This window comes from Mastigoproctus giganteus, chromosome 7, assembly GCF_048544385.1.
Source record: "Mastigoproctus giganteus isolate SK-2022 chromosome 7, ASM4854438v1, whole genome shotgun sequence".
Classification (NCBI taxonomy): domain Eukaryota; kingdom Metazoa; phylum Arthropoda; class Arachnida; order Uropygi; family Thelyphonidae; genus Mastigoproctus; species Mastigoproctus giganteus.
Window position 1 is genome coordinate 200,735,885 of NC_143581.1, and position 19,198 is coordinate 200,755,082.

A 19,198-nucleotide genomic window follows, 5' to 3' on the forward strand; every position below is an offset into this window, starting at 1 on the left:
TTGAAGTGCGTTTGTGCCCGTGTACTCAGGATATTATTTTAATACTTTGATTTAATCTATTCTCGATTCCAGACTTTTATAGAAGCTAGTGCAAAACATGCTTAATTTCAGAATAAATCAAATTTATACTAGAACTAGAAAGATAGGAATTTTTGAATCGGAACCACCATCAGGGATTGCAAGGTTTAGTAAAACATCAGTAGGTGGTATAAAGCGGTTAATTATCGAAATGGGTTGTGCAGATTACCATAAATGTCTATCACTCTTAACTGTTTTTCCCACTTTTTCTCTATTCTGTTCTGTTCTGTGCATTTGGGCCAAAGTGGAAGCAATGACGTTATGTCCTCAGTTAAAACAATTTCATCTTGTTCATGAGACAATTAACGAACCACGTTCCTAATTCATTATTGACTCTCACTGACAGGAATCCACAAGGATCCTTCTATGAATGTTCTAGAAGATATTAATATAACCTTGCCTGCAGATCTTGTCGTTTGAACAATTTAATGAGCTCAGAATTAGTCACCAGCTGTTATCCACGAAAGGAAGTTGTGCTCCAATTGAAGAAGATCTGTCAGATTCATTTCTCTGGTTTGTGTACATCGGTAAGCATGTCTGCTGCCAACTTAACCGAGACCTTGAAGACTCGAAGTTCATTAGATGACTTGAGTGCCATCCAATTCAGCTTGTGCGATCCACCGACTTAAATCAGTTCACCAATCGCCAGTTTGTTGTGGAGTCACTGCCAAAGCTGATCGTTCCCTTCAAGGACGTGTAATTAATTTTTAAAATTGCGAACCCAACTTCTCATTTTCTGCACACTAACAAATCCCTCTCTGTGTAAATCCCTTAATGTTTCTAGGTTGTCATAATTTTTGACAGCTGGATAAAAACATCGCTTATGTGAGAAATGACTAAAACCATGCTAACTGATCTTACGCGAGGGGACTTATAAATAAAGAAATCTTATAAATATATCGCTTTCATTTATTAATAAACAGTATGGAATTCTGAACAGTTCTAATGTTTCCTTTATAACCCTAGGGAACATGCTGAGGTTATTCCAACAGGAATGAAATATCAAAATGTGCGTATTATTATCCAGATTGGACATCCACCAACTCACCAACTACCGAAAGTAGTGTTATTTTTCCAAAGAATTGTACTGAATGGGCAACATCATTAAAATCTCATCAGGATGGAAAAACTGGTGCTCCCACAGTATTCGCCCACACTAGTAAAAGAAGAGTTGTGATTCCAGGAAGGAAATCGCTCATTGACTCTCTCTTACCACTCAATAGAATATACGTGCACGACGACTTTATACAAACCATACTGTCACGTGATGGAATAAATCAATCTCAACGACACATAGAAGTCGGTACACAATCTAAGAACGCATAGCGTTAGTAGAATATAAACGAACCCCAGAAAGCAATCCAAACACCATTTTATCTTCTTCAACTGCATGTTTACGTTGACAGCTACCTAACTAACGCAAACATTACACAAGAAAATGTTGAAAATATCTTTATCTACCAAACATGACGAGTGTGCAGATAAGCACGAACGTGCAAGAATCTTTCTGAACATTCCAATCTTATCGCTCCTGTTGGTTTACCTTAACTCAAGCATCCCACGAGAATATTACTACATAATCGAGCGATAAAAAGATTAAAAGGTGTTTAATGGAAATTATTTTTATAAAACAAAACGCATAGGGGACATTATTATTTAATAGGTTCCTAGGAATCGTCAATAAACCCATCAAGTCCACTCTTCCTATATTTCAACCAGCTATTAATTAATTATTGCTAAAATACCATCACTATTTGAATAGGGGCGATCTCTGTCGGCTATACACATCCTCACTTCCTGGTAAACGCGCCAGGTGCTCGAGGCTACCAACATCCCCACATCCCATAGGCCAATGAGCATAAACTAGAACAGTCAACTATCCTTGTCATCCACTAAGCAGGACCCTCGCACGCGGGAACTTCTGGCGTTCGTCACTGATGGAAGAGCGGAGTTAAATCAGTATTTAATAATACCGCTAAGGAGAAGAGAAACGCTCTTAACCCCAGACGTCGAAAAGGGCTAGGTTGTCTTTAACTGAACAGCGAACGACACGTGCACAAGCACACACAGTCTGAATACCCGGAGGTTGAGGGTATATAAGTGAGAAGTTGGTCAAGGAGGTGATGACGTAGTGAGTGGTCCGAAAGGTGTGGATGGCATTTGTCTCGAATATTGCTAAAGAGGAACAATGCATGTAAGTATTTCTCCATTGGTAGCATCACCAGAGATTATTATTAGTAGTAATACTAAATTATTTTATCTGGATGAAAAATATATAATTTTAATTGGTAAATTAAATCAATAAATATTTAACTTATATCGAAATAATTCATTATTCCTCTATAGTACTAAGCTATATTAAAGTGCAGTTGAAGCCGTTTAAGTCCCCCCTCTTAAAACGACACTTAACATGATTTCGGGCCCCTTAAGTTGAATACTTTTTACTAATTTAAAATCATCCCTAATTGACCAGAATGGATATTTTGCAGAAGTCCTTTTTTGACCATTAAGAACCAAATTTTACATCTAGACGTGTGTGTTCTAATGGCTTAGATTTATGACACTGAGCACATCTTCTTAGCGAGTACTCTCGATAATTCGAGCCTCGTTAAACCGAATTTCGATTAAACCAGAGGTGTCCAACCTCTGGTTTAACTGAATTTTTTTAATTACTTTCTTAAGGTTCTTTGTATTTAGCAATATTATTATAACCATAAAACGACGATGTTATTAGTGTTATGCTGGATTTTTCGTATTTAATTATTAAATTTAAAAAAAATATATAAATATAAATGCTAATAACAAAAATTAAATTCTCTTTTGAATAATAGATAATTAGTGGTAAAGAACTGTTGTTGAGGTCCATGACTTTTCAGCATTTTATGTTTTGTTTCTTGGTCGAAAAAGGTTTGACCTCCCTGGGTTAAACCTTTATTTATTTTTTTAATGTTTGACGTGATATAAAAATTTTAAAGAAATATTTCTACTGGGGAAGCGCTTAGCCTCAAATTACTAGATAAAAATCGACCAACTTTCTTATTTTTAATAGTAATTAAACTGAAACTTTAAAAACCCTTTTTTTATTGAGATCCATTTATCAATCACTGTATTGAAGTTCTAATAATTTATGCGAATAGCCATTTATTTTTTATTATTATTAATTTTTTTGAGAAGCCATTTTTTGTAGATTTTTTTCTGCTCGTTCAGAACGGTATTTATTTATTAATTTTTGTCAGGCACACAGCTAGATCATCTAACAACTATCCATCATTATCTTGTTACTGTCAAGGGTGAGGACTTGCTCTTAAGATGGCTATCGACTTCAATGTCGTGTTTTTACTCCTTGTACAAAACTGCAATGTTTCTTAAATTGAATAAGAAGAATATTAAAGGATGCACCACATTGATATCATAAAACCACATTAGATTGATTTAGCTGCGTTGGTTTATGAAGCAGAGTGGCGCAGTGGAAGCGTGCTGGGCCCATAACCCAGAGGTCCGTGGATCGAAACCACGCTCTGCTAACCTTAATTTTAATTAGATCCTTAAATCTTTCTAATAAAGTTGAATTTATAAATGCCACCATATTTTTTTATTAGTTATGGTTGATTAAATTTTAGTTAATGTCAATATTAAATGTCCTTAAACATTTTTAGAGGTACAGTTTTTGTTTTTAGTTCTTTTTTGGGTCTGTTAAACGCGCATCACTCTTTGTATCATTCAATATGTATATTTAAAAGCTTCACAGATGACAGCGCAGTCAATATTTTCATTAATATTAATTACTACGTCCACTGATCCCATGCTTAGATTATTCTTCGGTACGATGAAGCCAACGGGGGGTGGCTGTCAGCTCCGTGGCATCAAAAAGAGCGGTTGCTTTGAAACGTCAGAACTGGAACAAAGGATGCAATAAAATAAGATGAAATGACTCGAAACCACCCACGAGCAAAGCACATTGACAAGCACCTAGGAAATGACCCGATGACGTATGTCGTTGACATTAGACTTTCAATAGGGTAGAACATGCAGAAAGGAGGAAGCAGACAGCTCTATGAATGACTCGGTTCACCTTTGTGGGAGGGAAGGTATCGAGAAGGGACTCAGCTTAGACTGCAACGTGAGCTGTTGATGATTTCTGAAAAAAACTAAGGGAATTTAGGAAAATCCCCATAAGGTGCAAAAATCTCACTTCTTGATTTCCAGAAAAGGCCACAAAACCACGTGTTTATTGGCTGTTGACCTCTGACATCGCCCATTTGAAACGCAGGAACCACGAAGGTAATTTTCGTCGTAATGACTACCGGCATATGAGCTCCTCCCATCCTGTGTGTGCCATTGGGGTGTGTTAAGAGGTCTTGTCATGCAGACAAACGAACCGCAACGTGACCTCTGGGATATGCAGTTAACTGAAACACGAAAAATGTGGGGGAAATTGAAGAGGGAAGGGGAGGAATACTTCTTTCATGTCTGTCGAAAATAAAAAGAAGTATTTTTCGCGATAGAATTATTAGAAATTATCTCTCTCTATTGGAATGAAATCAGCACGGATTTTTCTCTAATACAACCTCCCCTTGAGAATTCAGTAGCACAGAGGTCAAAGGAGTGAAAGTCAGACTCCACAGCCATTATCGAGTGCTTAAAGTTTCCTCAAGAAGGTAAACCTGAGAGTGATTTCCTTACTGGGAAAACGTGGCTTGGATCAAGGAAGTGGAGAAAGATGATGTGAACTTAAGGGATGATCATTATTCTCCACAAAGGAAGTCAACAAAGACCACTGCAAAATACCAAAAACCCTATAATTTTAGGGATCTCCAAATAAAAATGCATGAGAAGTAGTTTCAACAAACAGTATAAATTATGCATTAAATTAATATTTATTGAATATATAAATTAAGATTTCACCTTCGTATTTTTTTTTAAAAATAAAGTCTTATTTATTTTAATATACTTCGTTATAAAAATAGTTCGGTATATCCGTGGTTGTTGTGACTTGGATTCACAGATGGAAGATTACTAATATTTTTCAGCTTTCTGTAGTTAAAAAAAAAAAAATAATCAAAAACAAACAAAGCCTGCCTGAAGTGAATTTTTCGGCCAGTCTGAGGGCAGGTGTACGATAATTATGGAAAGAGATCGGATGGCCGAAGGGTAGGAGGAGGTGGGGATAGAAATATCGGTCTTCTGGGGACCAGACTGGGGGTCTTTGCTTGTATTTCCTGACACGAACGGCTTCTTTAAAGAGGCTGTAATTATAAGGCGGTATTATCCCCGTGGCTTATACACCGGCGTTGTGATAACCTACAATCTTCAAGATAATCACCAACAGTGCCGTCTGGTGGCGAACGGGTATCTTAACTAGCTGGAATGGTAACACTTACAGAACCAGGAAGCGTCCCTACATGCAAAAATCTTCCCCCTCTCCTGTCTAGGGAACGAAGGTCACAAAGCTCCGTGCATCATCAAGAAGAGATCAGGTGGAGATGGTGTACAGAGTTAGAACCAGTTCGTGAGGCCACACGTATCTGGAAAATGGGCTAATCCGGTAGAAATCACACGACATTTGCTTGAAGGGATCATTTCTTGCTGATTAGAAAAAGAATTGTCTTTTTTTAGCAACCAAAATGCTATTATTAGTTAACATTAAAAAACAACTAAAGGTTAAGCCTAAGTGTTCTGTTAAGCCTAAAAAATAATGAGGTTATTTATTTATTTATTTATTATCTATTTATTATTATTATTATTTATTATTATTATTTATTAATGAAGTGAAAAAATAATGAAGGAAAAAAATAAGAAAAAATAATAATAAAGCCTAATTGCTAAGCCGAAAAAACAACTGAAAGTTAAGCCTAAAAAAATACATAGATTTTATAGTTGTGTTTAACAGTGGTACTGACCCTCTTTTGTTGAAGTGATAAACTGTGTCAACCACCAGAGCGTACAGATGAGGGTGCCGTTCTCCTTAGACATCGGTCCACCGCAATTTAACCTCTTAGTACAGAGGTTAATGATCGACCAACACGGGCTAACAAGTACAAAATAATGAGGCGATCACCATATACAAGTATAATTATTAGAAATAGTCCGTGTCATTTTAGGATGAATATTTTAAAATAAATGGCGCTGTTTCGCATACTTATTCCTAATCATTTGGAAAGGGTCTTCCGTTTTATGAAGATCACAAAATAAATGATTTTTCTTTTATAATATTAAAACTTAAGCTGCAAAGCTTGCGGAATTCTACAGCCAATACACCTCCATCCTTTGCGCAAGCTTACTATTGTCAGACCAATGTGCCAACTTCCGTTTTAATAAAAATACGCATGCGTATTTCGAAAAATCGTTCTTGACTCTGCTCATTTATGTTAATAAACGTAATATATGTATATATTTTTTCATTTTAAGATAAAAATAAATAAATAAAATAAAAATAAACTGTTTTCTAGTTTCTTGTCTTATCTACAGCCACTGTACGTCTACCAAGTATTAACTAACCCCTTTTTTAAATCTACACAAGCTACACGGCTAAATAAGAATTTGTTAATTATCTTTTCTTAATTTGAATCTACTTTGCTTTATTTGTGTAACCTTAGAAAAATACGCCCCATAATTATCAAAATATGGACCCATAATTAAGTTTGTTCAGTCCTTTTAAGGTCTTAAACACCTCAATCAGACACTAAGTAGGTACCTTACTGCCATTTGTAGAACCGGTCTTTTTCTCTATGAATATCCAATTACATCCACAACTAGTTTTGTGATCCTTGTACTCTTTCAAGATTTTTTGTACTTTTTATCCTTCTTGAAAGGGGTTTTTTAAATCTGCATGTAGTATTCGGTCTGATATGATTTAACCATGATTTGTAGAGTGAAATATTTATTTCCCTCTCTTTTTAAAAATCTTCACAAGTGTTGAACCCAAGTGGTAATTTAATCTGGGATGACTGTTTCTCCCTAAACAGCAATTTATGCTTGTCCACAATAGCAAGCAACTTATGTTTGCGATTGTGGAGACCCTTCTCCACGAGTTGCCTTGGAAAAGCACAACTCTAATGCAGAATTGCTGGTAGGATGTTTGGAGCAATACACTCTAAATTTATTACTAACTTAACTACCATTTTTGAGTAGTTGTATAGTTTATCCAAGTCCTTTGTTTAGTCAATTAATCATCACGAGATTTAGAGCATTAACTAAAAAAAATAACATTTTAATTTTTGATATTACTGTTGTATTAATATTTAAGTTTTTGGCTTGCGAATTAACAAAAATTAATTTATTTTCAGTTTCTGTTCTCCGTCCTGTTTCTGGTTTCTGGACTTCCACGCCCACAAGGAAGAACGTATGATAATACGCAAACACTGAAGCCCCCGCAGATAAAATATGTTGGTCCCGTGGTGTTTTCTGGACTTCCTCCTCCTGTTGTGTACTTCCCCACATTACCAAAAGTCCCAAAAGCTCTTCAAAATGCCGTGCCTTCACCATCTTCCAACCAACCAATAGAATACATTCCTTTTCCATACCAGGACCTACCCATCCTTGTGTACCAGTCGAAGGATCATCCACCTATCCACGTGGTTGACAATCCTCAAAAATACAAGAAAGATGGTCGCTATAGCAACCATCCCGGAGGACCTAGAGGGAGTGCGTCTAATACCGAAGAAATCAAAGGATCTTATGTGAGGGGTCAAAAGCAGCTTTCTAGTAAGTATCACGGAGATGGAGGAGAAAATAATTACAGCAGGGATCAGAGTGATGCACCTCCGTACAGAAATTATTATGGCCTTTATCCTCCAAGAACGGAAAATTACAAGCAGACGGAGGCATACAAGAGAGTGAAAAGCCAGCAAGAGTACCAACAGCAGTCTACAGAGTATGACGATAGGGACTATGGACGAGGCTATGGGGAGACGACAACCATTTTTGTGACCCCTTCCCGTTATCCACAAGGTTCGGAGTCCTATAGGTACGTTCATAGTACAGGAAATGACTTCCAAAATGGGGATTACGGAGAAGAATCCGAAGAATATTCGGATGAACCAGGAAGTTACGCCGACTCATCGGAGGAGGAATATGAAGTTTCATCAGTGCCCTACCGACAAGGAAGCTATCGACCGAGTTATCGCAGGCCAAATGATGTTGGAGGACCATCCGGAGCTTTTGGGATAAGTTCGGCGTACTCGGGAAGGGCAGGATATCGTCGTCCACTTTATGGACAACAAAAAGTGAACTACGGCTCACCAGGCGAACAGTATATGGCTCAGTCTACCACCTACCCTTATAATAATGGTTACAGCCGTTCTCCATCAGGTGGCTATGGGAAACACAAAGCATCTGCTCGACCAGAGCTTGCTCAGCCACCTCAGCAGTCTACGTACTTTCCGTCTAAAGTGAATAAAGGTGGTGATCTTCCTGTTCCGTCAGGCGGTGGAGGGAGATACCAAGGCGGGAAAAATTATAGGGGCGTTGCATCTCCTCCTCACATTGTGTACACAGGCCACCCTCCTATCCACGTCTTCCAACATCCCATTGTAGTGAAGGAAACCGTACATGTACCCCGCAAGAGACAACTTCCCAAAGACGACAAAAAAATTTCCATTGGAGGAGGTTATTCGGGGTCATCTTCCAACTACAAGGTCAATTCAGTGACGTATGGTGGTTCACAGGGAAGTTATGACGAGCCAAACTTTTCGGACGCAGACGAACAGTATGTGTCTGATGCATCAGCTATGACGGGGGAAAAGGTAATAGGAGGGAGCTACGGGGTGTCGTCAGTCACATATGCTCACCCCGACGGTCCTGTGTTCAATGGAGGAGAAGGTGTTTCTCCAATTTTTTCTAGTAATCTGTATGGAGGTGAAAGTGAAGACTACGAAACAGGGGTGTTGGTGTACTCTTCGGAAGGGTATAGAAGACCAGAAGGAGATTACGGAGGTAGAGGAAACAGCGCAGTTGCTGGAGCGAGTGGGGTCGTCCCAAATCCTAATCACGCTGGAGGAAGTCATCTTCAAGGCGGTTATCGTGGATTACTTCAGAAACTGGCTTCTATAGGAAACGGCTTCGTACATAGGGGTGTATACGGAGTGGGTGGTTCCCCTGATCATTCTCCGCCTAGCTACAGACCACACGGCTACGCAGAACAAGCCAGCGAAACTGTCAGCCAACATTCCTATCCGAATAGCGAAGATTATCCTCAAGCTACCTACAAAGTACCCCCTACAAAATCTACAGCTGCACCCCACCATCACAAGCCTCCCATTATCATCTATAAGGGTTCCCAACCACCAGTGCACATTTATAATCCTCGAGCATCAGAAAAATCGGACACTCATTACACGCCGGCCATGCCTCCGCAGTCTTATGGAGAAAAGTTCATTCAAAGAAAGACGATTTCCTATGACCTCGAACCTTCGTCAGCCTTCCACCCTCCCGTACCAGTGAAGCCGACTTACGGAGATCTCTTAAGGATCCAAGAAGGCTATGTTGCAATTGCAGCAAACCCAGTGTCCGAAAATCCAGGGGATTTAAACACTTACGACACAGCCACGGAGTTTCATCCCTATGATTCACCAGACAGGTCACAGCAGCAGGCAAACTACCCTAAAGACCCTCCTCGGGCCACTTGGGTTCCTATAAACTTTCCCTACGTAGAAGCTGAAAGTGTTAGTGATGACAGCAGTCACCATCCCGAATCGGAAGAGGAAAATAAGTTCTCAAATGAACCTCCTCCTATTGATCGGTCGGAGACTTCTGATACCCCGCAGTCAGCTCACGAGGCCACCCCAGATGGGTCCCACGATCGGGAGAGGATTGAAGAAAAGGAATCTGACTCCTAAACTACTTACCATATTAAAAACAATTCAGCAGACACCAGTCCTATATTCAGTAAATAATTATGCTTACCTTTTTTTTTAAAGATGTATTTATGATCATTTTGTATTCTCACATCAAATCCTCAAGGTCACGCCACCATATTTCACTCATCATCATCATCATCGGTAGATTTCCTCTAATTAAAAGGAAATATCTAACATGATATTCTATTTTAATTTTTTAATATTAAAATTATTAAAAATGTAAATAACTATTGTCAAATCCTTATATCACTATCATTGTTCGCTAGTCGAACATTTTTTAATATCGTGGAACTGTTTTGAAAGCTGTATTTCAAAATGGCCGCTCACTTTTTGATATTTTTAATTTAATTTGTATAAACGTAGCAGTATTGTAAGAAGCGCCATCTGGGTGCAGCAATGTATCAATCACGTGCTTGTTGTCATGATAACAAATGACGTAAAATTCACATTTTCCTATGGAACTGTTGCTATGGTTACGTACATGTTCTTTTCTACTAGCATTAACATTATAAATAAAATATTTAAAACCAAAGCATCTTCTAACGACTTTGTATTTTATTAAATAATAATAATAATAATTAATATAATGCATTTGCTTTTTAGTAGGCTGATTATTTATGTTTATTTAATTTCTTTAGTTATTAAACAAAACTTAAAAGTTAAAAATTTAATGTTTCCAAGCAGTTTATCGATTATGTGATCAATCCACCCAATATGGTTATCTTTGTTTTGTTATTGATGTTTTTGTAATAATTTATTCACTTAAATAAATATTAAATATGATCATATTTGTATCTGGTTTCTTTTTCTTTATTTATGCAATTTTGTAAAATACATTAAATAAAAGAAGACTGCTTTGTTTTGCAACCACAAACAATCCAGAGGCAAAATATAAATTAATTGTAAGATTAATTTATATTTCCTTATTAGATGTCTGACTAAATAACTCCCTGAATTTTGTCTGTAGTGAGTGAGCGATAGTTGGAGAGGACATATTGAAGAAAAAGTATTTTTGTTTGGATCTATGAGTAATCTTACTGAGGATTTGGCAAGACCCTCGAGATTTCTCTGGGCATCTTCCGTGACCAGTCCAACTATGAACAGAAAGGAAAATAAAGATGGACAGAAGAAAAGGGAGAAACAGAAAAGACCTAAGGCAAAAGGAAAAGTGCGAGAGAGAAACAAATAGATAGAAAAAAAGAAACAAATAGGGAAAACAGAGAGATACAGACATATAGAAAGAAGAAAAGAGAGAAGCAGGCAAATAGAAAGAGGAGAGGAGAGAAACAGGCAGACAGAAATGGATAAAGAAAGAAAAAAGGAGAAAAAGAGGCAGATAGAAAGGGTTAGATGAATGAAAGAAAAGAAGAGAAACAGATAGGGATAAAGGAGACAGAAAGAGAAAGAGACAAAATCAGATAGGGAGGAAAACAGAAACAGAGAAAGAAGCAGATAGATAGAAAGAAATACATGTAGTAGTAGTAGTAGTAGTAGTAATAGTGGCATGTGATGCAAGAAAGCAAGTGTATGAGCTTATGCAGCATCAGCCAAAAATGTCTTATAATGGGGGATTTTAACTTCCCGGATATTGACTGGAACTTGTGGTTTGGTCACCCGCACGCTAGTAAGACTTTTGTGGATTTATTGGATGATTGTTTTCTGCAGCAGCATGTTCGAGAGGCAACCACAGAGGGTAATACTCTTGATCTGGTGATCATTCGTGTATCAGCAGTGATCATTCGTGTATTAAGAATTTGCAGATAAAGGAACTACTAGGTGGCAGTGATCACAGTGTACTGATGTGGGATTTACTTAAAGATTTAATTACCATCAGGGGTAAAGGAAAGGGTTTTTGCTTCCGTAAAGGTGAGTACAGTGGTCTCAGACAGTTTTTAAATTCTGTACAGTGGGATAAACTGACGATGTTACCAATAATAAATTCTAAGTGAGAAGCATTCAAGGAATTAATCGTGGATGCTACTAAAAGTTTCATACCTATTAAGACACGTATTGTTCAAAGTTTAGGCCTAAATGGTTGTCAAATGAACTAATGACACTCGTGTCAGAAATGAAAAAACGCATGGGATGCATATAAATTATCAAGCGACTCAGAAGCCTTTGGCAGATATAAGCTAGTCTGTAATCAGGTGACAAAGGAGGTTAGGCAGGCGAAGGCAGATTACGAGAAATCCTTGGCAAAAGATGCTAAGAAAAACAGCAAGGATTTCTTTACTTATATAAACTCTAAAAGGAAGGGGATGAATCTGATTGATCCACTTGACATCGATGGTTCGACTGTTGATGATCCTGCTCAGATAGCAAACAAACTGAATGAGTATTTTGCATCTACATTCACACGTGAGGAATTATTAAGCTTTGAAAATGGCAGAATGTTATCAAATTGTAGCAGGATACTTAATGATTTTGTAATAACTGAGAGCAAAGTGGAGGAGAAATTGTTGAAGTTAAACATAAGAAAAGCACCTGGGGTGGATGGGATCTATCCAGTTATATTAAAGGAGGTGGCAAAGCAACTAAGCAAACCCTTAGCCATAATTATGAGAGCATCCTTGAACTCAGGGGAGGTCTCCACCGACTGGAGATGTGCAAATGTATCTTCAATTCATAAAGGGGGATTCGAAGGGTGACACGAGTAATTACAGACCAGTTAGTTTAACTTCTGTTCCGGGTAAAATAATGGAGTCACTGGTTAAAGATGCATTGCAGGATCAACTAGACAAGACTGCAGCAGTAATTCAGACACAGCATGGGTTTGTTAAGGGAAAGTCTTGTCTGACAAATTTGATAGGATATTATGATGTGGTTACAAAGGAACTGGATGCAAAAAATAATTTTGATATCATATACTTGGATTTCAGGAAAGCTTTTGACACTGTTGCGCATGGAAGACTACTGTACAAATTGGACCAGAATGGTATTAAGGGTAAGTTGCTACAATGGATAAAATGATGGTTAAGTGGGAGAAGACAGAGGGTGGTAATCAATGGGTGCTGCTCTTCTTGGACTAATGTTATTAGTGGAGTCCCACAGGGTTCGGTGTTGGGTCCACTGTTGTTTTGTATATTTATCAATGATATTGATGAAGGTATATCAGGCTTAATGTCGAAGTTTGCAGATGATACAAAGGTTGGCAGGGTTGTTAATGACAGTAATGGCAGTGTGCTACTGCAACAGGATCTAGATAATTTGCGCAGATGGGCTAAGAAGTGGCAACTGAAGTTCAACCTTGACAAATGCAAAGTACTGCATATGGGTAGAAGTAACCCCAGAGAAACGTACCAACTGTGTGGTACTACACTTAAGGTGGTAGAAAATGAAAAAGATCTGGGAGTAATTGTGCAGTCAGATATGAAGTTTTCTGAGCAATGCAGACAGGCTGCCAGGGCAGGTCATGGGGTTTTGTCAATGATATATAGGAATTTTGCTAGCAGGAAAAGGAGGTGATTGTCCCTCTGTATAAGACAATGGTCAGGCCACGCCTTGAGTACTGCGTACAGGTCTGGAGGCCTCATTTTAGGAAGGATGGAGATTTACTTGAGCGTGTACAGAGAAGGGAAACAAGATTGGTGAGGGGAATGAAGGGATCCTCTTACCAAGAGAGGCTTAAATTCTGCAAATTGAAGTGGCTGGAGACTAGGTAACAAATATAACTTGAATGGGTTGAGCACGCTGAATTCTGATGGGATCCTTCCACTTGTTCAGATTACGAACCTAAGGGGGCATAAATTCAAATTAAGAAAAGACAGATGTAGAATAGATGTGCGGAAATTTGCCTTTAGCCAGCGGGTGGTTAATTGCTGGAGCAAACTTCCATCTGTCAAATAGAGAAATAAACAGGAAAAAGAGAGAAACAGACAGAGAGAGAGAAAGAGGAAAAGAGAGAGAGAGAGAGACAGACAGATAGAAAGGGGAAAGGAGAGAAACAGGCAGGTAGATTCTACAGATAGAGAAAGAGGAAAGGAGCAGAAGCAGATAGAAAGCGATAGACAAATGACAGGAAAAGAGAGAAAAAGACGGATAGAAAGAGGAAGGAGAGAAACAGGCAGATAGAAACAGATAGAGAAAGAGGAAAGGAGCAAAAGAGGCATATAGAAAGAGATAGACAAATGGCAGTAAAAGAGAGAAACAGAGAGGGAGAAAAGAGATAGAAAAATGGCAGAAAAAGAGAGAAACGGACAGGGAGAAAGGAGATAGAGTCAGACAGATAAAAGACAGAACGAGAAAGAGACAGAATCAAACAGAGAGGAAAGAGAAATAGAGAGAGAAACAGATAGAGAAAGAGGAAAGGAGAAAAAGAGGCAGATAGAAAGAGATAAAAGAGAAAGAGACAGAATCAGACAGGGAGGAAGGAGAAATATAGAGAGAAACAGATAGAAAGGAGAGGCAGACAGGCAGAGAGAAAGAGAAAAAATACAGGAAGTAGACAGACAGAACGGAAAAGAGAAAGAAAGGCAGAGATACACAGAAGAGAGAGAGAGAGAGAGAGATTCAGGTTGTCACATGTTGATTAACAAGGGGAGGCTTGTACCTCTTATATCCACTTGATGACTTTCAACAGAGATTGGAGTGCATGAAAGCTGCACATCTGCTTATCTGAAATGTTCTACCTCGAAGTGGCACTCGTCTCATAATTCTTCATCTGCCCGCCCCCATTGAAAGAGTGAAGTGCTTTAATAATTTCTAATAATGCCTGAACTGCACGTGCTCCACACAGAGATGTTCCCACACCACTCAGAAGACCCTAATTAGCCGCGCACAGGAGCGAACACGTGTCGTCCACCAAGTAGCGCGAATGCGTATCACGATAACGGCCTGTTTTCTATTAAGCGCATAAATCATTGATACCGAAGCGGGGCAGCCGATCGCCGAATACGATGTCTCAAGATTACCGCTATTACTCACCCCGAACATAAATATTCGGCGTTCAGAATTAGCGTCACGCAGATCAACATGCCGACGTCAGCTGTCGACAGAAACACATTGAGCTTCAGCATCGAGAATATCTTGGGTCTCCATAAGCCTTCCACCACCCTCCCGGTAGCGGAAATCGATAGATCGGTTGGCAAACCAAAAGAATTCGTTCGTCGTAGTAGGAACCAATCATTAGAAACCCGCAAAAGAAATGGTAAGTATTTCATTTATTTTCCACTTGTTTTGCAATCTCCAACGATACACAATGAAGTAATGTAGAATTCACCACGTGAAGACGTTTCGAAGTAGGCAGTGATAACCTTCATCAGATGCAACAGATTGTGAAGAAAAGAAACTTATAGAATTTCGGAACATCGAAGTGGTAAATTGTATTAACCATGATTTCCAATCACACAGACCTTTCTAAAAGTTTATTTCAATGAAGGAGTTCTGTAATTTTTTCAAACGTCTACTCGGTGCAACTGCGGTAGTTTTTTAGCTCCAGTTTTTTCCGAAAATATTCAAATTCATTTTGGAGGTTCATAACTCGATCAGAAGAGTAGGCAACCAATTCAGTCCTTCTTTGCAGATCAACAAAGTCCAGGTAGGCAACCAGTGATCCTCTTTGACATTTTTCCAGACTGTCTTCGTCTCTGGAATAAAACAATGGAGGTTGTTGTTGTAGTGGGGTTTTAAGAGCATCAGCTACTAAGGCCATATTGTTCCGTGTATGCTGTTTGTAAATTGGGTGTGTTCTGAGGTCGAGTTTCTGTTTGCTGGACGAAAACTCGAGTTTCCAAAAAAAGAAACCATGCTGGCCAACCAACCTGAGACCGACTAACTCAACCACGCTGTGAAAAGAGCACATTAAAATTCCTCACGTCATCGACGGGACTTGAATTTTAAAATTTTATGATGCAATTTGACATTCATACAAGCCATCGGAATTTGAGCAATTGGAGCTGCAAGACTACCTCACAGTTAAACAGAACCTGATGACAAGAAGATTGACCAATTTATTGTTACGAGTACAACAGGGTTCAATTAACAATGTTTATCTCATGTTAGTTTTCATGGTGCTATTGACCGTATACTCTACCCCAGAAATTACAGAACTTTAGAAGGATCTACAGCTGAAAGACGAAAACTTGAATGTTCCAGTAAGCCAAATATTCGCCTTAATCAGATAATCTAGACCAGTGCCTTTCGACTGGTTGGTCGTGAAGGAATTTCAGGATAGTCTCCCTAAAAGTTTTAAAATTGGTTAAAATATGTTTAATGTAGAAGAATGGTGTTGAGCTGCAAGGGATTCGTTGGAATTCGATAGAACCGGTTGACAAGAAAACCTGGGTTTGGCGATCCCTTTGATCGTTAAATTCAAACATTTTGTTCGAAGAACCCGTTGATCAAAATATAGCAGCTATGCAGAATGAGCATAAAATAACTTCTCCCATGGTTCCAATGTGATTGGTCATATTACCACTAATATTAACAACACAGTTGTATTTTTTATCATGTGAGAAACATCACAAAGGCCAATGTCTTCTTTTATTCGCATGAATAAATATTATCTTTATTGTAATGTGCACAGGTAAACCCAGGTACCATAACTTTGCATAATCTTTCAGGGCCACATGCCAGGGGTTAAAAGAAGAAAATTCGATTCCTGCCCCGGGTGAGGATTGAACTCATGACCTACAGATTATGAGACTGACGCGCTGCCTACTGCGCTAACGAGGCGGTTGTACACTATGGTAACATCTAGATATAAACCATCACCAAACATTGGCAAATGCCTGCAAGGTTTAAAGAACCGTAATAACGTATCACCACTGGTCAGTACTGGTCTTCTAAAGAACTTCGAGAAGTATCAACTCTCAGATGTACAGTATTTATACTTTACTACTATTTCAACTTAGGATTAAAATGTTATTGAAGAACAGCGATCATGCTTTGGAATTGTATGCAAGATCTTCCATGGCCCGATCCAAAGATCTGTTATATCACTTCGAGAAACCTGTTGCATGTTATTCTTTTGTAGAAATAGGCGCCAGGAACCCCTGCGCATAAGTTAAAGGAGTGATTACCATTGCTAATATTTTAGTAGATCGTGTATGTTAAGACCATAAATCTTTTAATTGAATTCGGCAAAATATAATTCAGAAAAATGAGATTCAGTTGCCCATTGAAATTACATTTTATTCTTATTAATTATTGTTTTTCAGGTCCTAACCCAAGAGGGCGGTTTTGCTTTTCTAACTGGCAAGTTAATGAATTGGAAAAGATGTTTGCTACGACTCATTATCCTGATGTGTATTGCAGAGAAGTCCTTGCAAGTCGTTTACGAATTGAGGAGTGCCGAATCCAGGCATGTAGTTTGTATATATTGAAATATTGAATCGCACTAACTATGCAGGGAAATTCTTAATTGGTCATTCTTTTTGGAAGTGGTCATGGAGGACAAAACTCAATAGATAATGTATAATCAATCTGGGATTCTCCAACGAATTGTTTTCGAGCTACAGAGGTACAAAGTTAGTGGCCCATGCAGTTGGGATGTGGGGAACACGGTGTGGTTTATCTACCACAGTCTGTAGTTAAAATTTTTAACTTGTTTGGAGTAAAGTAATATCCCCGAGCAATTCATTCATTTATTCTACATCCTGTCCATTTGATTAAATTAATGCTAACCGACAAATCATCACAGATGATTATTATTTATAGCGCCTGTTTAATAATTAAGTCTAATTTAATCTAACTTGGTGAATTTCCATTGTATAATTCATATTAATTAACTATTCCAGATATGGTTTCAGAATCGTCGAGCCAAGTGGCGTAAATCAAAAAGGTTCGAAGTCCCTCCCATTACAATGAATTTGTGTTCCTTTTCCTGTCCGAAAAAAGAACCAGTGTCCTTCTTCCACTACACCCACTCTGGAGTCTGTTGCTGTTCCATCTCAGGATGTTATTGCAGTTGCCAGAAGTTAACCATAGATGAAAATTCTCCTTGGTAAGAACGCTTCAAAGATGGCTGCTAAAGATTATTGCTCTCAGTGGAAAAAAAAAAAAAAAAAAAGTGTCCTTATTCCTATATTGTGAAAGAGAATAAAATTGTTCTAGTTTATTTGGAGATTTATTTCAACAAAAACTAACCTTGGAAGCATTACAGAAATTAATACTGACTAGCTTTTCTAAAATCTTATCCAGCTCCTTTGTTATTGAGTATTCAATTGGAATGATCAGACAAGATTGCCCCCCCCCCCTTAACAAATTCATACTCTTATTGCCTTATAACAGCATTCCTGTTTTAATTCTCATAGTAAACAAACTTCCCTAAACAACGAGTTGCCCTGATATTGCACTAACTTAAGTTCTGGAATAACAGATGGAAGTACAAGCTAGTGCTGCAAACATCTTATAATTTCTCAGAGACCTGACTATATTGTAAATTTTAAATTCTCTTTTTAGTGCGTTCAGGAAGATTTGTAATTAGCGCAAACGACGCTGGCAAATTACAGCTATGTGGCTGGTCATACAGCGCTTGTGTGAGCTAATGATCAGTGTCCTTTAACAGACAAACACACATAGCATTCATTGATTATAAGAAAGCCTTGGACCGTGTGGAAAATAATAACATTTTATAAATACTAGCTGGTGATGAAACTCCCAACCAAATAACAGTTGCAAGACAGAACTCAATCGCAGTTAAATTGTGAACAGAAATATCAAACTGGAAACCAATAAATTGTGACGCCCAACAAGGTTGCTCCCTACCTCCAATTCTTTACAACATATATATCAATGTCATTGCCAGACACTGGAGACTAACAATCCATGGAAGTATTACATTACAAAATAGTAATCACCTTGATACTTTACTATATGCTGATGACCAAGTACTTTGGCCAATAACGAAGACGAGTTACAATACTCAACACACCATCTAAATTGTATTGCAAAAGAAATTAACGTGAAAATATCAACTGTAAAAATCATGGCTTTTCAATGTTTTCAAAAGATACCTCTTATAAAAGGAGAGGTTTCCATTCTCTTCTTCTAAACCATGGAAAATGGTTTCCATGGCTTAGAAGAAGAGAATACAACAGAGCCAGTGGAAGCAGTAACTAAAATAAATTTAACAAGTTTTAATATGACAAGTAGCTTTCAGGGTGACGAGTCCCTTCATCAGCAAGAAAGATACATACATACAGAAATGCAAACATAACAGAAAACGTTAGGAATGGAATAAATTATACTAAATATTCTGTGCGTGCTCAGATGACTGGGATAGCTCGTACATGAACGCGAGAGTGATCTGGCCTAGTGATCTA

The 19,198-nt window shown here is 38.1% G+C and overlaps 1 protein-coding gene across 1 annotated transcript; it reads left to right on the top strand.

Moving 5' to 3' along the window:
• Nucleotides 1–14,906: 14,906 nt before the first annotated feature.
• Nucleotides 14,907–18,421, top strand: LOC150083558 (intestine-specific homeobox-like). Its single transcript, XM_090378523.1, has 3 exons — nt 14,907–15,081; nt 17,093–17,242; nt 18,336–18,421. Exons 1-3 carry the CDS (start codon nt 14,907–14,909, stop codon nt 18,419–18,421), a joined length of 411 nt encoding a protein of 136 aa, XP_090234649.1.
• Nucleotides 18,422–19,198: the final 777 nt, after the last annotated feature.